Here is a 15,269-nt window from a genome sequence, read left to right as displayed (position 1 = left end):
TGGTCCTGTGTGGCTCAGTTGGTAGAGAGTTGCGCTTGCACCGCCAGGGTTGTGGGATTGATTTCCAGGGCACCCATATGTTTGCACGCATGACTGTAAGTAGCTTTCGATAAAAGTGTCTGCTTAAATGGCCTATAGTATTTAGTGACTCTAGGGGCCAATGCTGCCAACACAGAGAGTATGGCGAGGGTTCAGAGGGTTGAGGTAATCACTGTACAGGTACTCCATCAACATGTAAAGGCATCCATAACACTTGAAATGTACTTATTGATATCAATAATCAGTGTTGGGTAATAGTGAGTAACATATATTCAACTAGTAATAACCTACATTTTGCAGTGGCTTTGTGGTAGTTCATCTAAATCTAGGTAGTGTTTTCAGCAGTTAATTACTTTTTTGCCACGCTACCTACTGGAACTCCAACACACGCAAAAATTAAATAAAATATGTGTGAAGTAGGCAACAATTTCCTTTCTTTTTCGGCATCACATCTACCTAATTCTCCCGTGAAACATATATTTAGTGTTTAATAGTTTAAATTACATTGTTAACATCTGACGACAGAGAGATGCGTTCTTGCAATTTGTATTCTATGACACTTCAAGATTTAGTCATGATAATTTCTCACAAAGTCGTTTGGATGTAGTGAACTACTTTTTCAAAGTAACTTTAGTGAAGTAAACGATATGTTTATTTTAGGGTAGCTTAACTTCTTCCAGTGTGAAGTAATTGGTAGATTGGTAAACTATATTTTCAGAGTAGCTTCCCCAACACTATCAATAATAGGCATTTCACTACACCCGCAATAACATCTGCTAAATATGTGTATGTGACCAATAACATTTTATTTGATTTTGATTTAATAGTATTAAATTGTGATATATTGACTACAGCAGGCATACAGTCAAGAACATGTGCAACAAATGGTGACTGAGTTAGACCGATTATTCAATGATAGAGTGAGAAGATGTGGCTTTACAGGCTGCTCTGACAATCCAAGCCAGACAACCCCAATTACCCAGAAAAGGCAACACAAGAACTCCCTATGAAGCTTTAGGAAACCCAAAGACTCTCTCTTCCACTTGCTCTCCCACTCGCTGCACGCATGTGACTGACTGACTCAGCGATGGGCCGCGAGAGATCATTTACTTTTGTTTTGTGCGTACCATAATCAAGACAGACGAACCACAGATTATTATGAACATGTGCTGTGTACAAAATACTGTCAAAGTCAGCAGCTGGTTGATTTATTTATTTATGATATTTAATGATTTATGCTTCCTTCGCAACGCCAATAGCCATATTCGCGGTGGTTGGAACTTCTGAATAAGGGACATTTTTTTATATAGACAATGGCGGCTTAAAATCTCTACATACAATGGCCAGACATATTAAGAATGTGTTCCATTGCAGAGAGTCAGAGCCCAAATAATAAGCCCTTTGGATATTTGGTGGAACAGTTGTCATGGGCAACTGAGATGAGCACTGACAGGCAATATTATGTGAATCAACATGCACTTGGGCCAAACAATATATGGTCTTCTGCCATAATTTTTTTTAGATAACTCTCTGGATATTGTAGAGAACTCAAACATGGCAAAGTAAACAATTGACTCCAATTATTTTAATCAGTAACTTCAGGATTAGTCTTTCTAATATGTGGGTGTAGCGATGAGAAACTATCTGAGAAATAAATTGGATAATTTTCACATGTTTATCCCCTTGTTTGTGAGTTTATATTGTATCTTGAAATAGTAACAGGCTGGAGTGGTTTTAATCAATATTAGAACACATACTCATTTGATAAACTTTCAGGTCTAGACGGCATTAAATAGTTTGCTTTATTCAGCAGACTATCCGGTTAATTAAACTACTATTGTATTTGAGTAGCACCTACATTGATACCATCATTGAAAACGATGAAAGCACTAGATTTACATCGATACTACAATAAAACAGCACCTTTTACCTAAATTGTAACGTTTATTATTCACTGTGCACACAATGACAGATCTGTCTATCTCATGAAAATCCAAGAAAATGAAACAAGAAAGAAACTGGCCTGTCTGATAAGTAAACCTCGCGTCGTCATGACCTCAAATCAGCAGAAAAACAAATCGTCTCATATCAACATATGAAGCTTAAGCACGAAAAAATAGATGATGAGCATCATGATCGATTATGATAAAGTGCCAAAATTGTGTTCTGATGTTTTACGTCACTGAAACTCTACGTAACCGGACACTTTTGTATAGCATAACCGCAACCAATGAATACAGATGAGAATGAGATCACAGCTTTGTATGCAGTGAATGAATGAAGCCATTGGCTGACGCCTTGCATTTCCTCTCGGGACCAGCAGACTTCACTCACTTTGATTCTCAGTCTGGTTTTTCTTTGCAATACATTTCAAAACTCAGTCAAATTGGAGTAATATGATTTTCATTGGAGGCGTCTCTCGACAACACATGCAGAAACATGTCAATATCACATTAAATGAATTGAGGAAGGATCTTTGCGGTTAAGAAAGGGGTGCTCTTTCTACTGTCTTTGCCTGAAAATGCAAAATAACCCAGACATGATGTAGGCCTACCATCTGGTTCATAAATGACTGCAAACAAAAGCTATGCTACAGCAAAATAGAACCAATGTGATTGATTCTAATTGTAAAACACACTTTAATGTTGATTTTGTTGTTGTAGTCAACACACCAATAGCAATGAAACCATTTTTAGAAAAAAGGGGGATTGATAGTGGGATGGGTACCATTTTCTAAAAGACACGCATAATCTTCAGTCAGAGTTTTCTAAAAAGTATTTTTTACACTTAGTACAAAAAAGACATTTCTACCCGTTAGTGCTTTGTTTTAAGATACTATAACATAAATAAACCATTTATTTTCAGTGTTCAAACAGACAGTTCCAGTGTGACTGGAAAACGGACATACTCTGTTCCAGTTGGCAGCAGAGGGCTTACTATAGAGACTCAGCTTTCGGTGCGCCCCAAGGCACCACGCTAACACAGCGTTCTTCATGTCTACACAGCTCCAAAAAGAAAACCCCTCCTGTTTGGGGGCTAAAATATTCACCTCTGCTCTCTCCCTCTGTGGAAAAACAAAAGAAAACTCCAAAAAGTTCTTACTAGAAGACTTTTAGATGACTCTTTCCCAGAGTCTCATCCCTCAACAGTTACTGTCATTTTCTACCACATCTCCAGTCTCTTTCTGTTCCATTTAGAAGCCATTCTGGGAAAAACAGAACTACAAATCCCAGAGTGCAATGCACAGTTCCCATCCAGGCACAATTTGTTTCCTGTAGTCCCAACTTTTAGAGTCACTTTGAATACATCAGTACATGAGCACACATTATTTTGTCTCAGTCAGTCAAAGATTTGGGGTAGTATTATTACCTATTGATATTTAGCCTTTACTTTAAAAAGCAAATTTTGATTCTGCTGTGCAAAACGATGCCATGAAGAGCTGACATGAAAAATTCCATTCCTTTTTTATTGTAAAATCTTTCATTGTTCGTGTTCCAAGACATGTCCATTTATCTTTCCTCTGGGGGTGTTCCTCCTCATCCAACTAGTCCTGCTACGCCCCTCCCCGTCATAGTACCGTACTGTAGGTCCGTCATACCAAACCCCTTTATTTGCAGGTAAACACCTCCGTCCTCTCGCTGCACGTGTTGCACTTGACGAAGCAGCACCACTGGAACTTACAGTTGCACTGCCACACTTTGGTGTACTGGTGCGTGTTGTAGCCCCGGCCGCAGCACATGAGGTCGCAGCCGTCCGTGTGTGGCGAGGTGCGGTTACACAGCCTCCCTTGGGTACCCACGCTCCCCGTGGCCGCATCCTCCTCGCAGTAGTTGGGCGACCTCTCGATGTAGACGAGGTCGGTCTCCATGGGCTTGCGGAAGCCCTGGGTCTTCTTCACCTTGAGGAAGGTGGGCTGGCGTAGTCGGCTGGCCCGGACCACTTCCACATGAACCGCCTCATTGTACTTGTCCTTCAGGATATAGCCGATCTCTCGGAACTTGGGCAGGGTCGTCCAGCAGGTCTTGGTAGTGCAGGAGCCCGACACGCCGTGACACTTACACTCCAACTTCATCCGCTCTTCCAGGACCTGCATGGACACAAAGGAAGAGAGTGTCGTAAGAGGTTACATGGCGTTACATGACATTACATTGCATTCCTGTGGCAGGCCCAGCTTTAAAATACTGGAATGACATGACTAGGGTGGAAACAGAAGGCCAGGGTGAAGAGGTTCCTAGCTCTTCTGCTAAATGAATGATGGAAAAACAGTCAACAGAAGGTCAGTGAGAAAAGATGGCCCTTGGTATAATATATTAAGATTGGAGTCTGTAATAAAAGACCAAGCTGTTCTCAAATGTTGTTGAACCACCGCACCTTTATCAAAACTTTCTAATTAATTACCTCTTGAGACAACAAATAGATACTATTTTAGTGTGTTTGGCAATAACTACAGTGCCTTGCAAAAGTATTCACCCCCTTGGGATTTTTCCTATTTTGTTGCATTACAACCTGTCATTTAAATGGATTTCTATTTGGATTTCCTGTACTGAACATACACAAAATAGTCCAAATTGGTGAGAAAAAAAAGAAACTTGTTTAAAAAAATTCCCCAAAAATAGAAAAACTGAACAATGGTTCACCCCTTTGCTATGAAGCCCCTAAATAAGATCTGGTGCAACCAATTACATTCCGAAGTCACATAATTAGTTAAATAAAGTCTACCTGTGTGCAATCTAAGTGTCACATGATCTCAGTATATATATATATATACCTATTCTGAAAGGCCCCAGAGTCTGCAACACCATTAAGCAAAGGGCACCACCAAGCAAGCGGCACCATGAAGACCAAGCAGCTCTCCAAACAGGTCAGGGACAAAGTTGTGGAGAAGTACAGATCAGGGTTGGGTTATAAAAAAAGATCAGGAACTTTGAACATCCCACGGAGCACCATTAAATCCATTATTAATCATTGAAAGAACATGTCACCAAAACAAACCTGCCAAGAGAGGGCTACCCACCAAAACTCATGGACCAGGAAAGGAGGGCATTAATCAGAGAGGCAACAAAGAGACCAAAGATAACCCTGAAGGAGCTGCAAAGCTCCACAGTGGAGATTTTAATATCTGTCCATAGGACCACTTTAAGCTGTACATTCCACAGAGCTGGGTTTTATAGAAGAGTGTCCAGAAAAAAAGCCATTGCTTAAAGATAAAAAATAAGCAAGCATGTTTGGTGTTCGCCAAAAGGCATGTGGGAGACTCCCCAAACATATGGAAGGTGGTACTCTGGTCAGATGAGACAAAAATTTAGCTTTTTGGCCATCAAGGAAAACGCTATGTCTGGCACAAACCCAACACCTCTCATCACCCCGAGAACACCATCTCCACAGTGAAGCATGGTGGTGGCAGCATAATGCTGTGGGGATGTTCTTCCATCGGCAGGGACTGGGAAACTGGTCAGAATTAAAGAAATTATGGATGGCGCTAAATACAGGGAAATCCTTGAGGGAAACCTTTTTCAGTCTTCCAAAGATTTGAGACTGGGATGGAGGTTCACCTTCCAGCAGGACAATGACCCTAAGCATACTGCTAAAGTAACACTCGAGTGGGGAAACATTTAAATGTCTTGCAATGGTCTAGTCAAAGCCCAGACCTCAATCCAATTGAGAATCTGTGGTATGACTTAAAGATTGCTGTACATCAGCGGAACCCATCCAACTTGAAGGAGCTGGAGCAATTTTGCTTTTAATCTGAAAAAATCCCAGTGGCTAGATGTGCCAAGCTTATAGAGACATACACCAAGAGACTTGCAGCTGTAATTACTGAGAAAGGGGGCTCTACAAAATATTGATTTTGGGGGGGTGAATAGGTGAAGTTTTTCTTGTTTGTTTCACAAAAAAAAATATTTTGCATCTTCAAAGTGGTAGGCATGTTTTGTAAATCAAATTATACAAATCCCCCAAAAATCTATTTTAATTCCAGGTTGTAAGGCAACAAAATAGGAAAAAAATAGGGTGAATACTTTCGCAAGCCACTGTACTGACCTCCCAAACACAGTCGTCTAATGCAAGGTGAAAATGTGACAGGATTCTGTCCAACAATCCTCCATTGGGCTTGGTAAAAGTATGAGAAATGTCATGATACTTATGAATCAAAATGCTTTAAAAACGTCCTTGACATTTTCAAAAGGACATACTCAGATAATAATCATACTTGAATACTTGAAACCATCAAGTTTAAACATCTCTCCTTATAAGAGTTTACTTAATATTCTTCAAATAAAAGTCTGGGAACATACCACACTGTTGCATGGGCGAAAAAGACAACTGTTGTCTATGTTGTATTTGCAGCACTGTTTGGATGGCATGTTTCTATGGATGCTGGTATTTCTCTGATATAACGTCAGCTTCACACCAGTGCTTTCCTAGTTTGTTTTCTCGTCAGTGTTACACATACATCCTTTAGAGAAAGACCAAGAGACAATCTGAGTGAAGAGGACATATTTATTTGAGTTCAATATTGGGTCTATTAATGAATAACCAAGAGTTGGCCGCAGATGGTTGGTAAATGCACTCTTTGTTTGGAAGTGGAAACGGATGTCCGTTTTCAATGACAGATCTGTGGAATTCCAAACACATTTGTTTTGAAGTATTTTACTTAATATTGTGTTATAGAATGGGGAGTTTTGTTTTATCTGAATTCACACTTGTTGTTTGTTCTGTGCATTGTGCCACATCCACTTACGTTGCTAGGGTTAAACATTCACATCCTGGCTAAGCGTAGAGCAGGATTGTCAAAACAATTTGGCCCCGGGGGCCGTATTCAGTCTTCAACGAGGTCTGGAGGGCCGCACTGAAAATGTGTTATATTCCCTCGCCATCAAAATCTGAAGAAATTGTTCTATATCTATCGTTTTTTAAATGTTCTATGGTCCCTGACTGTCTAGCTTTCATTTAGGTGATTATTGCTGAACTGGACACAGTCCAGAAACTGTATGAATGTAGGTCCATTATCATTACTACACAATTTTGAGTTGGTTTTAGTTATTTTAAAATATATTCAGTTTGTTTTCCACCACCAATTTTTCTTTTCAAAACAATATATATTTTTTCAATATATTTCATTAACTCAAACCACCCCCTGGGGATAAGACCCCCTCACGGGCCGTAGAGCGAGGAAAAATGCCATTTCTGGTAATATTCTACCATGTAATTATTCCTACCTTCCTGAAGACCACATCAAAAGAAGAGGAAAATACATCTAAATCTCATATAACCATACACCATTACACTTGAGTTAAATGTGGATCATTCGGCTATTTTATTTGTTGCAGATACGTTGGGCAGACATCCTCGACAGATGACCATTAACTGTTTGCATCTGGATCACGGTGTACACTGGGATCATGGTTTGGTTTATTAAGTAAAGAAACACGGTGTTTAAATGAACAAGCTCGATGCATGAAGTACTGGATGTCGCAATTAAACAGATCCTCCAAAACCAACACTTCAAAGTCTCTTATCTTGAATCAAAACACTCTTACATGTTCAGATAGCAGACATATCTCTTAGAAACTGAATCGTTTTTGAAATGCACTAGCACTGGCTCATTTCCCCTACCCCACGCCCTCACCAAGCTCATCTTCAGCTCCAACATGTGGCACACAGTGTAGGAGAGAACTCCTACTAAATGCCTAATCCTAGGGCATCTGGGAAATATTGTGTGGTGTCCACAGCAGTTTAGTGTCAGGAATGAGACAATCCTTGTTCTACAACAGGCTTCTAGTAACTTACTGTAGTACTGCGTTCTACCACTACAGTACAAACTGTATTTTGTAGAGAATAGAGAGGATAAAGTCATTGAGAAATAAGAGACTGTGGCTCTTGTATGAGACATGGAATACATTAACACTTCTGTAGTAGTCTTAACATGACTCTTTCAACCTAATTGGGCGCTTCTACTTGTAAGAACCAAGCATGTATTTGTTGTATAAGATGTTCCGTTTTGTTGGCAGGGCATTTTTCCAGAGCAGTTTTTTTTCCTGGCACGATGCCTTGCCAGCAGTAGTCATCGTTTCTATCAGACACTTACAGACACTTCTATCAGACACTTTGTACGCTGAGTTATCGATTAATACACGCCGTTAGACTCTTACATTGACACTGTATGTGATTTGAAATCCCTCATTAGCAGATATTCGATTGAAAGAGTGGGGAGAAGGTTAAAGATTTGAGGGTCAACCAACAATCTCATCACACATGGTGATTCAGAATGAGGATTTCCAAAAAAGTACGGCGGCACAACCCACAATGATTGTCTGTGTGAAACAGACTGACTGAATGGTTGGAAACATTTACTTTACACTGTGTCCATCAAACCTCTTTTCTGCTACCAATTAGTCAGATATGACCAGATTTCCGCGAAAGAAATCTCTGGTCAAACTTACAGAGAGACTAAATAATTCCATGGGTTTGTCTGTATTTATTTGGGATTTACAGAACTGGAGCCTACAGTGTTTGTGTCGGAATGTTCTAGATGCAGAGCGATCTTTGTAGTGGTAGAGTAGTAGACTCTCAAACTTGTTAGACACCAGAGTATTTCTTTAAATGGTCTAGGGCCAGCTTCAATCAAACCCCAAACACTGTAAAGAAAAGGACATTATTCCTGTGCTGTGAAAATGCAGCCATTCAAACTGGAAATATGTTTAGTTGAGTTTCCCGCTTGTCTCGTTAATCAACAGACTGCACTAGAAAAAGGCATTTTCCCCCCACAACTCCAGTTTCCACAGCGTGTGTTTGATTGAATCGCATCATCCATACCAAACCTCTGCCAGGCCTAACTCAGACGCAGACAGGTGACCTGACCGCGATCCCCTCATATCAGTCTGCCTGCGTTAACTCCACCATTGTCGCTGTGCTTTCAGAAACAGAATGGGTGCAGTGAAATAGCAGTGCTGTGTTTTTGGTACGGCTGAGAGAACTGCAATAATATCCTGTTCCTGACTTTACACTTCATAATTCCATGAAAGGGCTGGATGGAGGGCCATGGCAGAACTCCATCTGGCAGCTGGCGGCCGGCCGCGCTCCGCTTCCCCAGCGAGCAGCGAGCACACGATAAAACCCTGAACTTATTAATTAGATCCATTTGTCACCAGAATGCCAGAGAAGCACAGGCAGACAGTCAGGCTCTCTCGCTCTTTCTTTCACTCTCTCTCTCTCTCTCTCCCTCTGTCATCTTTTTGTCATTTTTGCGCTCTCTCACTCCTTCTTTCTACATCTCTCTCTTCATTTCTCTCTGTTGTTCACTATGCCTCTCTGTCTCTCTCTCTACCCTCCCTCCCGCCCTCTCTCTGTTATGGTTCATGTTGTTCTGTGTTCTGGGATGACTAATAGCAAACAAACATGGCCCAAGTGTGCCAGATCACTCCTAGAGAAAAATACACCCCATTATAGTAGGGGGAAAAAAACAGTAATTGAGCTAAAGCAAAACAAGCTGCTGAGAGGCTAACTGGGACTTGTCAATCAGCACGTCACCCAATCAGGGGTTCCCGCCACCAGTCTGTAGGTTTCCACTCTTTCTCAGGCCTAGGGTGTTTACACATGGATGCATGCACACAGACACCAAACTAAAAAGACAAAGATGCATTTCTTCTATGTGGGTGTTTACCTTTCTCCCTGCCTCATTGTTGTGGAGGTTCATCAGCCGGCGCGTGGTCTTCTTGATCTCGCGGGCATCTACGAACCTCCTGGAGAACTCCACGCCATACTTGATGTCTGCCGAGCAGCCTCCCCACTTCCAGCCCTCCTCCTGATTATAGTAACCCTGCTTCTCCCGGTCGCAGCCACACTGGCTCAGGTTGCCCTGGCTACACGCCGCCGTGATGGCGTGGGCTACGCCAGCGGCCGTGATAGCGTACGTGAACGCAGCCTCCCGGCTACCTGAGAAGAGGAGACGGGAGAGAGAGTAAAGTCGTTAAATAGTTGTAGAACTACAACGATGACAACTGAACACTATAGAAGCTGGTGTGTACTGTGACCTCATTGCTCCCATTTTTATTCTATTCACACTTGATCTAGACACGGAAATCCGGCATAACCCTCCAGGCAAGACCTCCCCTGCGTCCCTCCCTCCTTCCCCTCCTGCACCTTAGTAACATGGTCACAGCGCAGACCACAAAGTCCTTAAGCACAGCCTCCAAGTATGCGGTGCTGTGATTCCAGGCAGAGTGGAGAGAGGAGAGTACTGTAGCTAGGTGCTGTCCAAAGTGCTGAATTCCTCTCCTCGAGCACCTTGTATTGCTGCCCACATTACTACAGCTGTGGTCTGCAGGTCTGCCTGGCTGCTTAGTGCACTTACTTTCCTTTTCTTTTCTTGGCTATCTCTCTCTCTCTCTCTGTCTGTAGTAGCCTGGCAACAAAGGTTTCCCTCTCTGGTGTTCTCTCTGTCTACAGTACAGTCTGCAGTGGTTAGGACTTCAGTATTGCTGGTAAAGGCTAAGGCCATGTACGCGTAAGGTCAGAGGACAATCAACAGGCAAAAGTGATGCCGTGTGACATATGTAGTCTCAAATGAGATTTATTGTTCAGGGCCGTCAACACAGATGTTTTGTTCTACCATCCATTTTCAAGTATGCATCGACTAGTGCTGTCCCATGGTCAGTAGGCAGTGCTCAGCCTTTAAAAGACTGCTGTGTTCTAAAAGGGTCCGTGGGCGCTGTGCTGTCACTGTGAGTGACCCAGGTGTCCCCTGAGCCGTCCTTAATGTGAGAGAGAGTAGAGAGGCTCTGCGCTTCAAAGAGAGAGGGTGGAGGGAGAACAAACGCTACTGGTGACTAACCAGTGGGTTTTAGTGGGCCTCGAAGCATTTATGAGGGGGAGTGGGGGATCTTTTCTTTTTTTACTTGGCTGTTCCTGTTTCTTTTACGTAACATACTTTGCCTGTAACGTCACAGCAAGCACGCTGTAGAACTCATGCTTGTGTTTTCTTCTTACTCTGATGTTTGTTCCGTCTCATGTGAATACTATTAATCAAGTATTTCAGATATCAAGGAGATTTTATGATCGGACCGGTATACTTTCTGCTGTCTGGTCCACATGGCCTACTGTACCAGGCTACCAGCAGGAGGGAAGGGGAAAATATCTTGACGTTCAGCAATGTGTGGCCACTCCATATTGCAATGTATTTAGCCAAATTACAGAAAAAACATGACATACCTCAAATGTGAAAAGTGATACGTTATTTTCCTAAGCAAATAAATATTTTACAGTTTAGAAACTTACTAGACGTAAAATCACTGCTTAATTGTCCTTATTTTACAGCCCCAAACACTGTGGTCACAGCCAGTGGAGGCTGCTAGTCCGTGCTGGAGCTAGCCCCGGCCATGACTGCTGCTATTGCTAATGCCCTGGCCTGCCTGCCCACTGCCTGCCCACTGCCTGCCCACTGCCTGCCCACTGCCTGCCCACTGCCTGCCCACTGCCTGCCCACTGCCTGCCGTATGTACTGTATGAGGAATGCCTCACAACCACCAGCCTTCCTGGTTACCAACAGAGATGTGACCTGCCAGCTTGTGGTTACTTAAAGCTCAGATTGACTTCGAAATTGGATGTCTGTGCATGTCCTGTGGACGTCGGGGATCGCCTTCAAAACTGGCAACTAGGGGCAACAGTGAGCACTATTACCATCAAGTGGGTTTGGGTTTAAAGGGATACTTCGGAATTATGGCAATGAGGACCTTTTATCTATTTCCCCAGAGTCAGATGAACTTGTGGGGAAATAAATTCCACAAACGTGTTTGTCTATTTCGATGTGCTGTTACATTTGTATAGATGTTTTGGTTTGTGTCCGATGCACTCAGGGTGTTGGTACATGTCCACCTGAAAATCACCACAATGTTCCCACACCCAATTTGTGAATATGTGTGTTCAATCAGAGTGGTAGACACTCGTTTTGCATTTTGGGGTATTAACCATATCGCAAACCTTAACCCTTAAACATTCGAAATGAATGCCTAAACTTTATGTCACCTAATAATCCCCACTTTACAATTGGCTCATTCATCCCCCTCCTCTCCCCTGTAACTATTCCCCAGGTCGTTGCTGCAAATGAGAACGTGTTCTCAGTCAACTTACCTGGTAAAATAATGGTAAAATAAATAAATAAATAAAAATGTTTTAACCCTATCCAAAAACTTTAACCCTTAACCTTTGGAATTTGGAATGATGTGGAGTAGGAGGAGGAATCTGGGGTGTAAAAAACACTTCGAAATTTGACGTTTGGTGGAACTTCAAAATTTGACGTTTGGAGAAACATGGTTAAGCTATCCCCACCTCACGCACACAGTCACACACACGGAAACACACACAGAATTGCACACACAACGTCACATGTACACAGACACACACAAAGACACACATACTCAAAATATACACACACACCGAACACACACACGGCGGGGCAGTGTAATGGTAAAAACAGAATGGATACTGGAGTTTCCAGGGTAGGAAGGGTGGTTCCCTGTGCCATAGATGCAGGCCTGTTTCTGGGCCCATTCTGCCTGCACTAAAACTGCTCATGGGGAAAATGATGATGATTGGGTGGGCTGGTATTGGTTGACACCCCCTGTTGGCTCTGGAACCAGGGCCGGAACCAGGGTTTGAGTTTTAGTGAGGTCCCAAGATAATTTTTTTGGAATGTTGAAGCTCATTTACTGCATTTCTATACAATAAAACAACTTTAAAATGCTATTTGGAAAACAGGAAAAACAAGCAAAATCTACCCCAGCCATTATCACCTTATCTGCTCTAGGTTCATTCACCTCAGTCGATCTACAAACACATAGCCTATTACCTATACAATTGTAATGTTATAACCCTGAAAGAGGGGAAATATGAGAAATGATTCACACTGACACGTAGCATCAGTACGTGTCAGTGTGAATCAGTCGGTTGTTATGATGAATTGCATAAAATCATCAAATCTTTACATAGATTGCATAGTGTTCACGTGTGTATTCCTAGGCCACACTAATCAAGCTCCGCACAAACAGACATCAACAGAGCACACAGATGATCGTTTTATCACTTTAACATGAATTATTACAATATTACTTACGGTTCTGTATTAATATCAGTGATGTAGTGGTAAAAGAAAAAGTTGGTAACGGATGAACTATAAACTGCAGTGGGTGATCAAGATAACAGATGAACAACCACCGATATAAACGAAAAGGTAATGACAACTTTTGAACTGTATTTTTTGCATTTTGATTGCATTTTAATGTAGGCCTAGGCCATGTCGAGATGTTCATATTGAAACATATATTTTTTTAATTTAAAGTTACTAACCTGTTTGACAGATTTTCTCAGGGGACCCCACATGGGGACTGACCCCCAGTTTAGGAACCACTATACAAACCTCTCTCTCTGCTTGCTTCCTCTCTCTCTCTGTTTCCTCTGCTTCCTCCTGCATGCATTGCAGTCTGCCTCAGCCTCACCAATGAGCGCCACATCACTGTCTGTCTCAGTAATCTACTCTCTGTAAAGCAAAGTTATTATGAGAACTTAGTAGCCATTTTTTTGTGCTCCTGGTTAATGTTAGCTTCTTAGTTCTTCCTTCTAGCTGGCTAAGTAATACTAGCCTGAGCCCTTAAATGTTACTACAATAGAAGTCTCTAAGGCAGCTAGCCACCTGACTGACTGACATATAAGCGACTATTTACCAGTTGTGCACTCATTCTCCGAGAGTCAGTTTTTGTTTGTTTGGGGGATGTCTGTACACAGGAGTTGTGGGTCGGTTTTAAAATGGCCTTTTGTCCAGCATCTCGCAAACACATTGTTTGTTTGTTTCGTGTCTCACTCATTCACAAAGAGGCAGGCGCAATCAGAAGTCAGTTGATCATGAGTATAAGTGTTCTAAGCTTTGATCGACGCTGGGAGCAATATTTAGATGTGTACAAAATATAATTTTTTCTATTTACTGTATATTTTAAAAACTAACTGAGGTCCCGGACCTCGGTGTCCTCATATGTAGTTATGGCCCTGCACGGAACTGCCAGCCAACGCTAAGAGTGCTTAGTCTAGTAACGAGAGAAAATGGTAGGAAAGCAGCACCCACTTTATTCTGCTGCAGTGATCCTATGCACATTCGGGAGTTCCGTTTGTGGGAATCAGCATTATCCATCACACAATGATGTCAACATCATGCTTACATGTCTTTATTCACATTTTAATTCACACAAATGGTATTCTTGAATCCGACTGTTTACAACTGTGCAAGGAATGTTTGCAGACCCAAGACCCTAGGGAGTTGCTTGATGCTTGGACTAGCTAGCAGAATAACATGTGTTGATACTGCTTCCATGGAGGAGATGTTTGATGTTTGATGCTGCAACCTTGAGATGCCCCATTTCTGTGTTTGAGTCTCTGAGTATCAGTGAGTGTAAGGTTTGATGGAGTAGTGTTGGTGAAGAAGTTTCATCATTGATCCGTGAGGTGATTTATTTTGTATTGATAAGCCAGATGTTCAAGGCTGTGTTGGTGTGCTGGACGTGATGCTCAAAGAGATGTACAGTATGAATGGGAGTTCTGTACACGGAGACCCCGCTTGATGAACAGGAATGTGGTGTATGAAAGAGAAAAAGGCTAAAGAGGCAGCAGGCCCCAGAGTCCTGACAGGATTCCAGGAAGAACCACCCTGGGATAGCCTTCTCTGCTGCCAGTGGAAAATTGGACTGACCAGAAAAACCTCAATGAACTTGGAACAGTCTGGGGAGAAGAATAGGGGAATATTAAACCAGATGTTTAATGGAGTTTAGTGGCAAGTGTCTGTGACAGTGTCCAAGATGGAAACTAAGGAAGGGAAGGAAGGCACAAGCTTTTCCCTGAGAGCAGGTACCAGTCAACATCCCGGGGCCATACAGGATGGCTCGCTACACCCTGTATGGAGGAATAAACCTTGTATGGAGTGGGTGTGAGAGTGTGGCCTTCACATAAGCTGACCACTGCCTGGCCTCTGCGTGTTTGTCATGTCTTGCCGTACCAAATGGACCCAAACATTTCTGGATGTGGTAGCCGGACACTTTTACATCAATCTGTGTTTAAAACGGAGGCGAGTGCACCACAAAACAAATTTCACATGACACAGCAATGGAGTTATAAGCATGAGAGAGTACAGACAGTACAGACAGTGCTAGGCCACACTAGCAAAGCTCTCCTCGTGACAAAGGAGATGATTG

General features: G+C 42.3%; 1 protein-coding gene across 2 annotated transcripts in view; it reads right to left on the bottom strand.

The window, feature by feature from the left end:
• Positions 1 to 428: 428 nt before the first annotated feature.
• The window catches only part of LOC129862677 (protein Wnt-7b-like), a 35,554-nt gene continuing 20,713 nt past the window's right edge, over positions 429 to 15,269 (bottom strand). For both annotated transcript variants that reach the window (XM_055934561.1, XM_055934560.1), the window contains exons 3-4: positions 9,701 to 9,972; positions 429 to 4,126 (exon numbers count right to left, since the gene is read on the bottom strand). In XM_055934561.1, the coding sequence (XP_055790536.1) occupies positions 3,647 to 4,126; positions 9,701 to 9,972 (752 nt within the window). In that variant the 3' untranslated portion in view covers positions 429 to 3,646. The remainder of the gene's footprint in view (positions 4,127 to 9,700; positions 9,973 to 15,269) is intronic.

The sequence above is a fragment of the Salvelinus fontinalis genome, chromosome 9 (assembly GCF_029448725.1).
Source record: "Salvelinus fontinalis isolate EN_2023a chromosome 9, ASM2944872v1, whole genome shotgun sequence".
Lineage (NCBI taxonomy): Eukaryota > Metazoa > Chordata > Actinopteri > Salmoniformes > Salmonidae > Salvelinus > Salvelinus fontinalis.
This window is presented reverse-complemented; position numbering and strand designations above follow the sequence as displayed.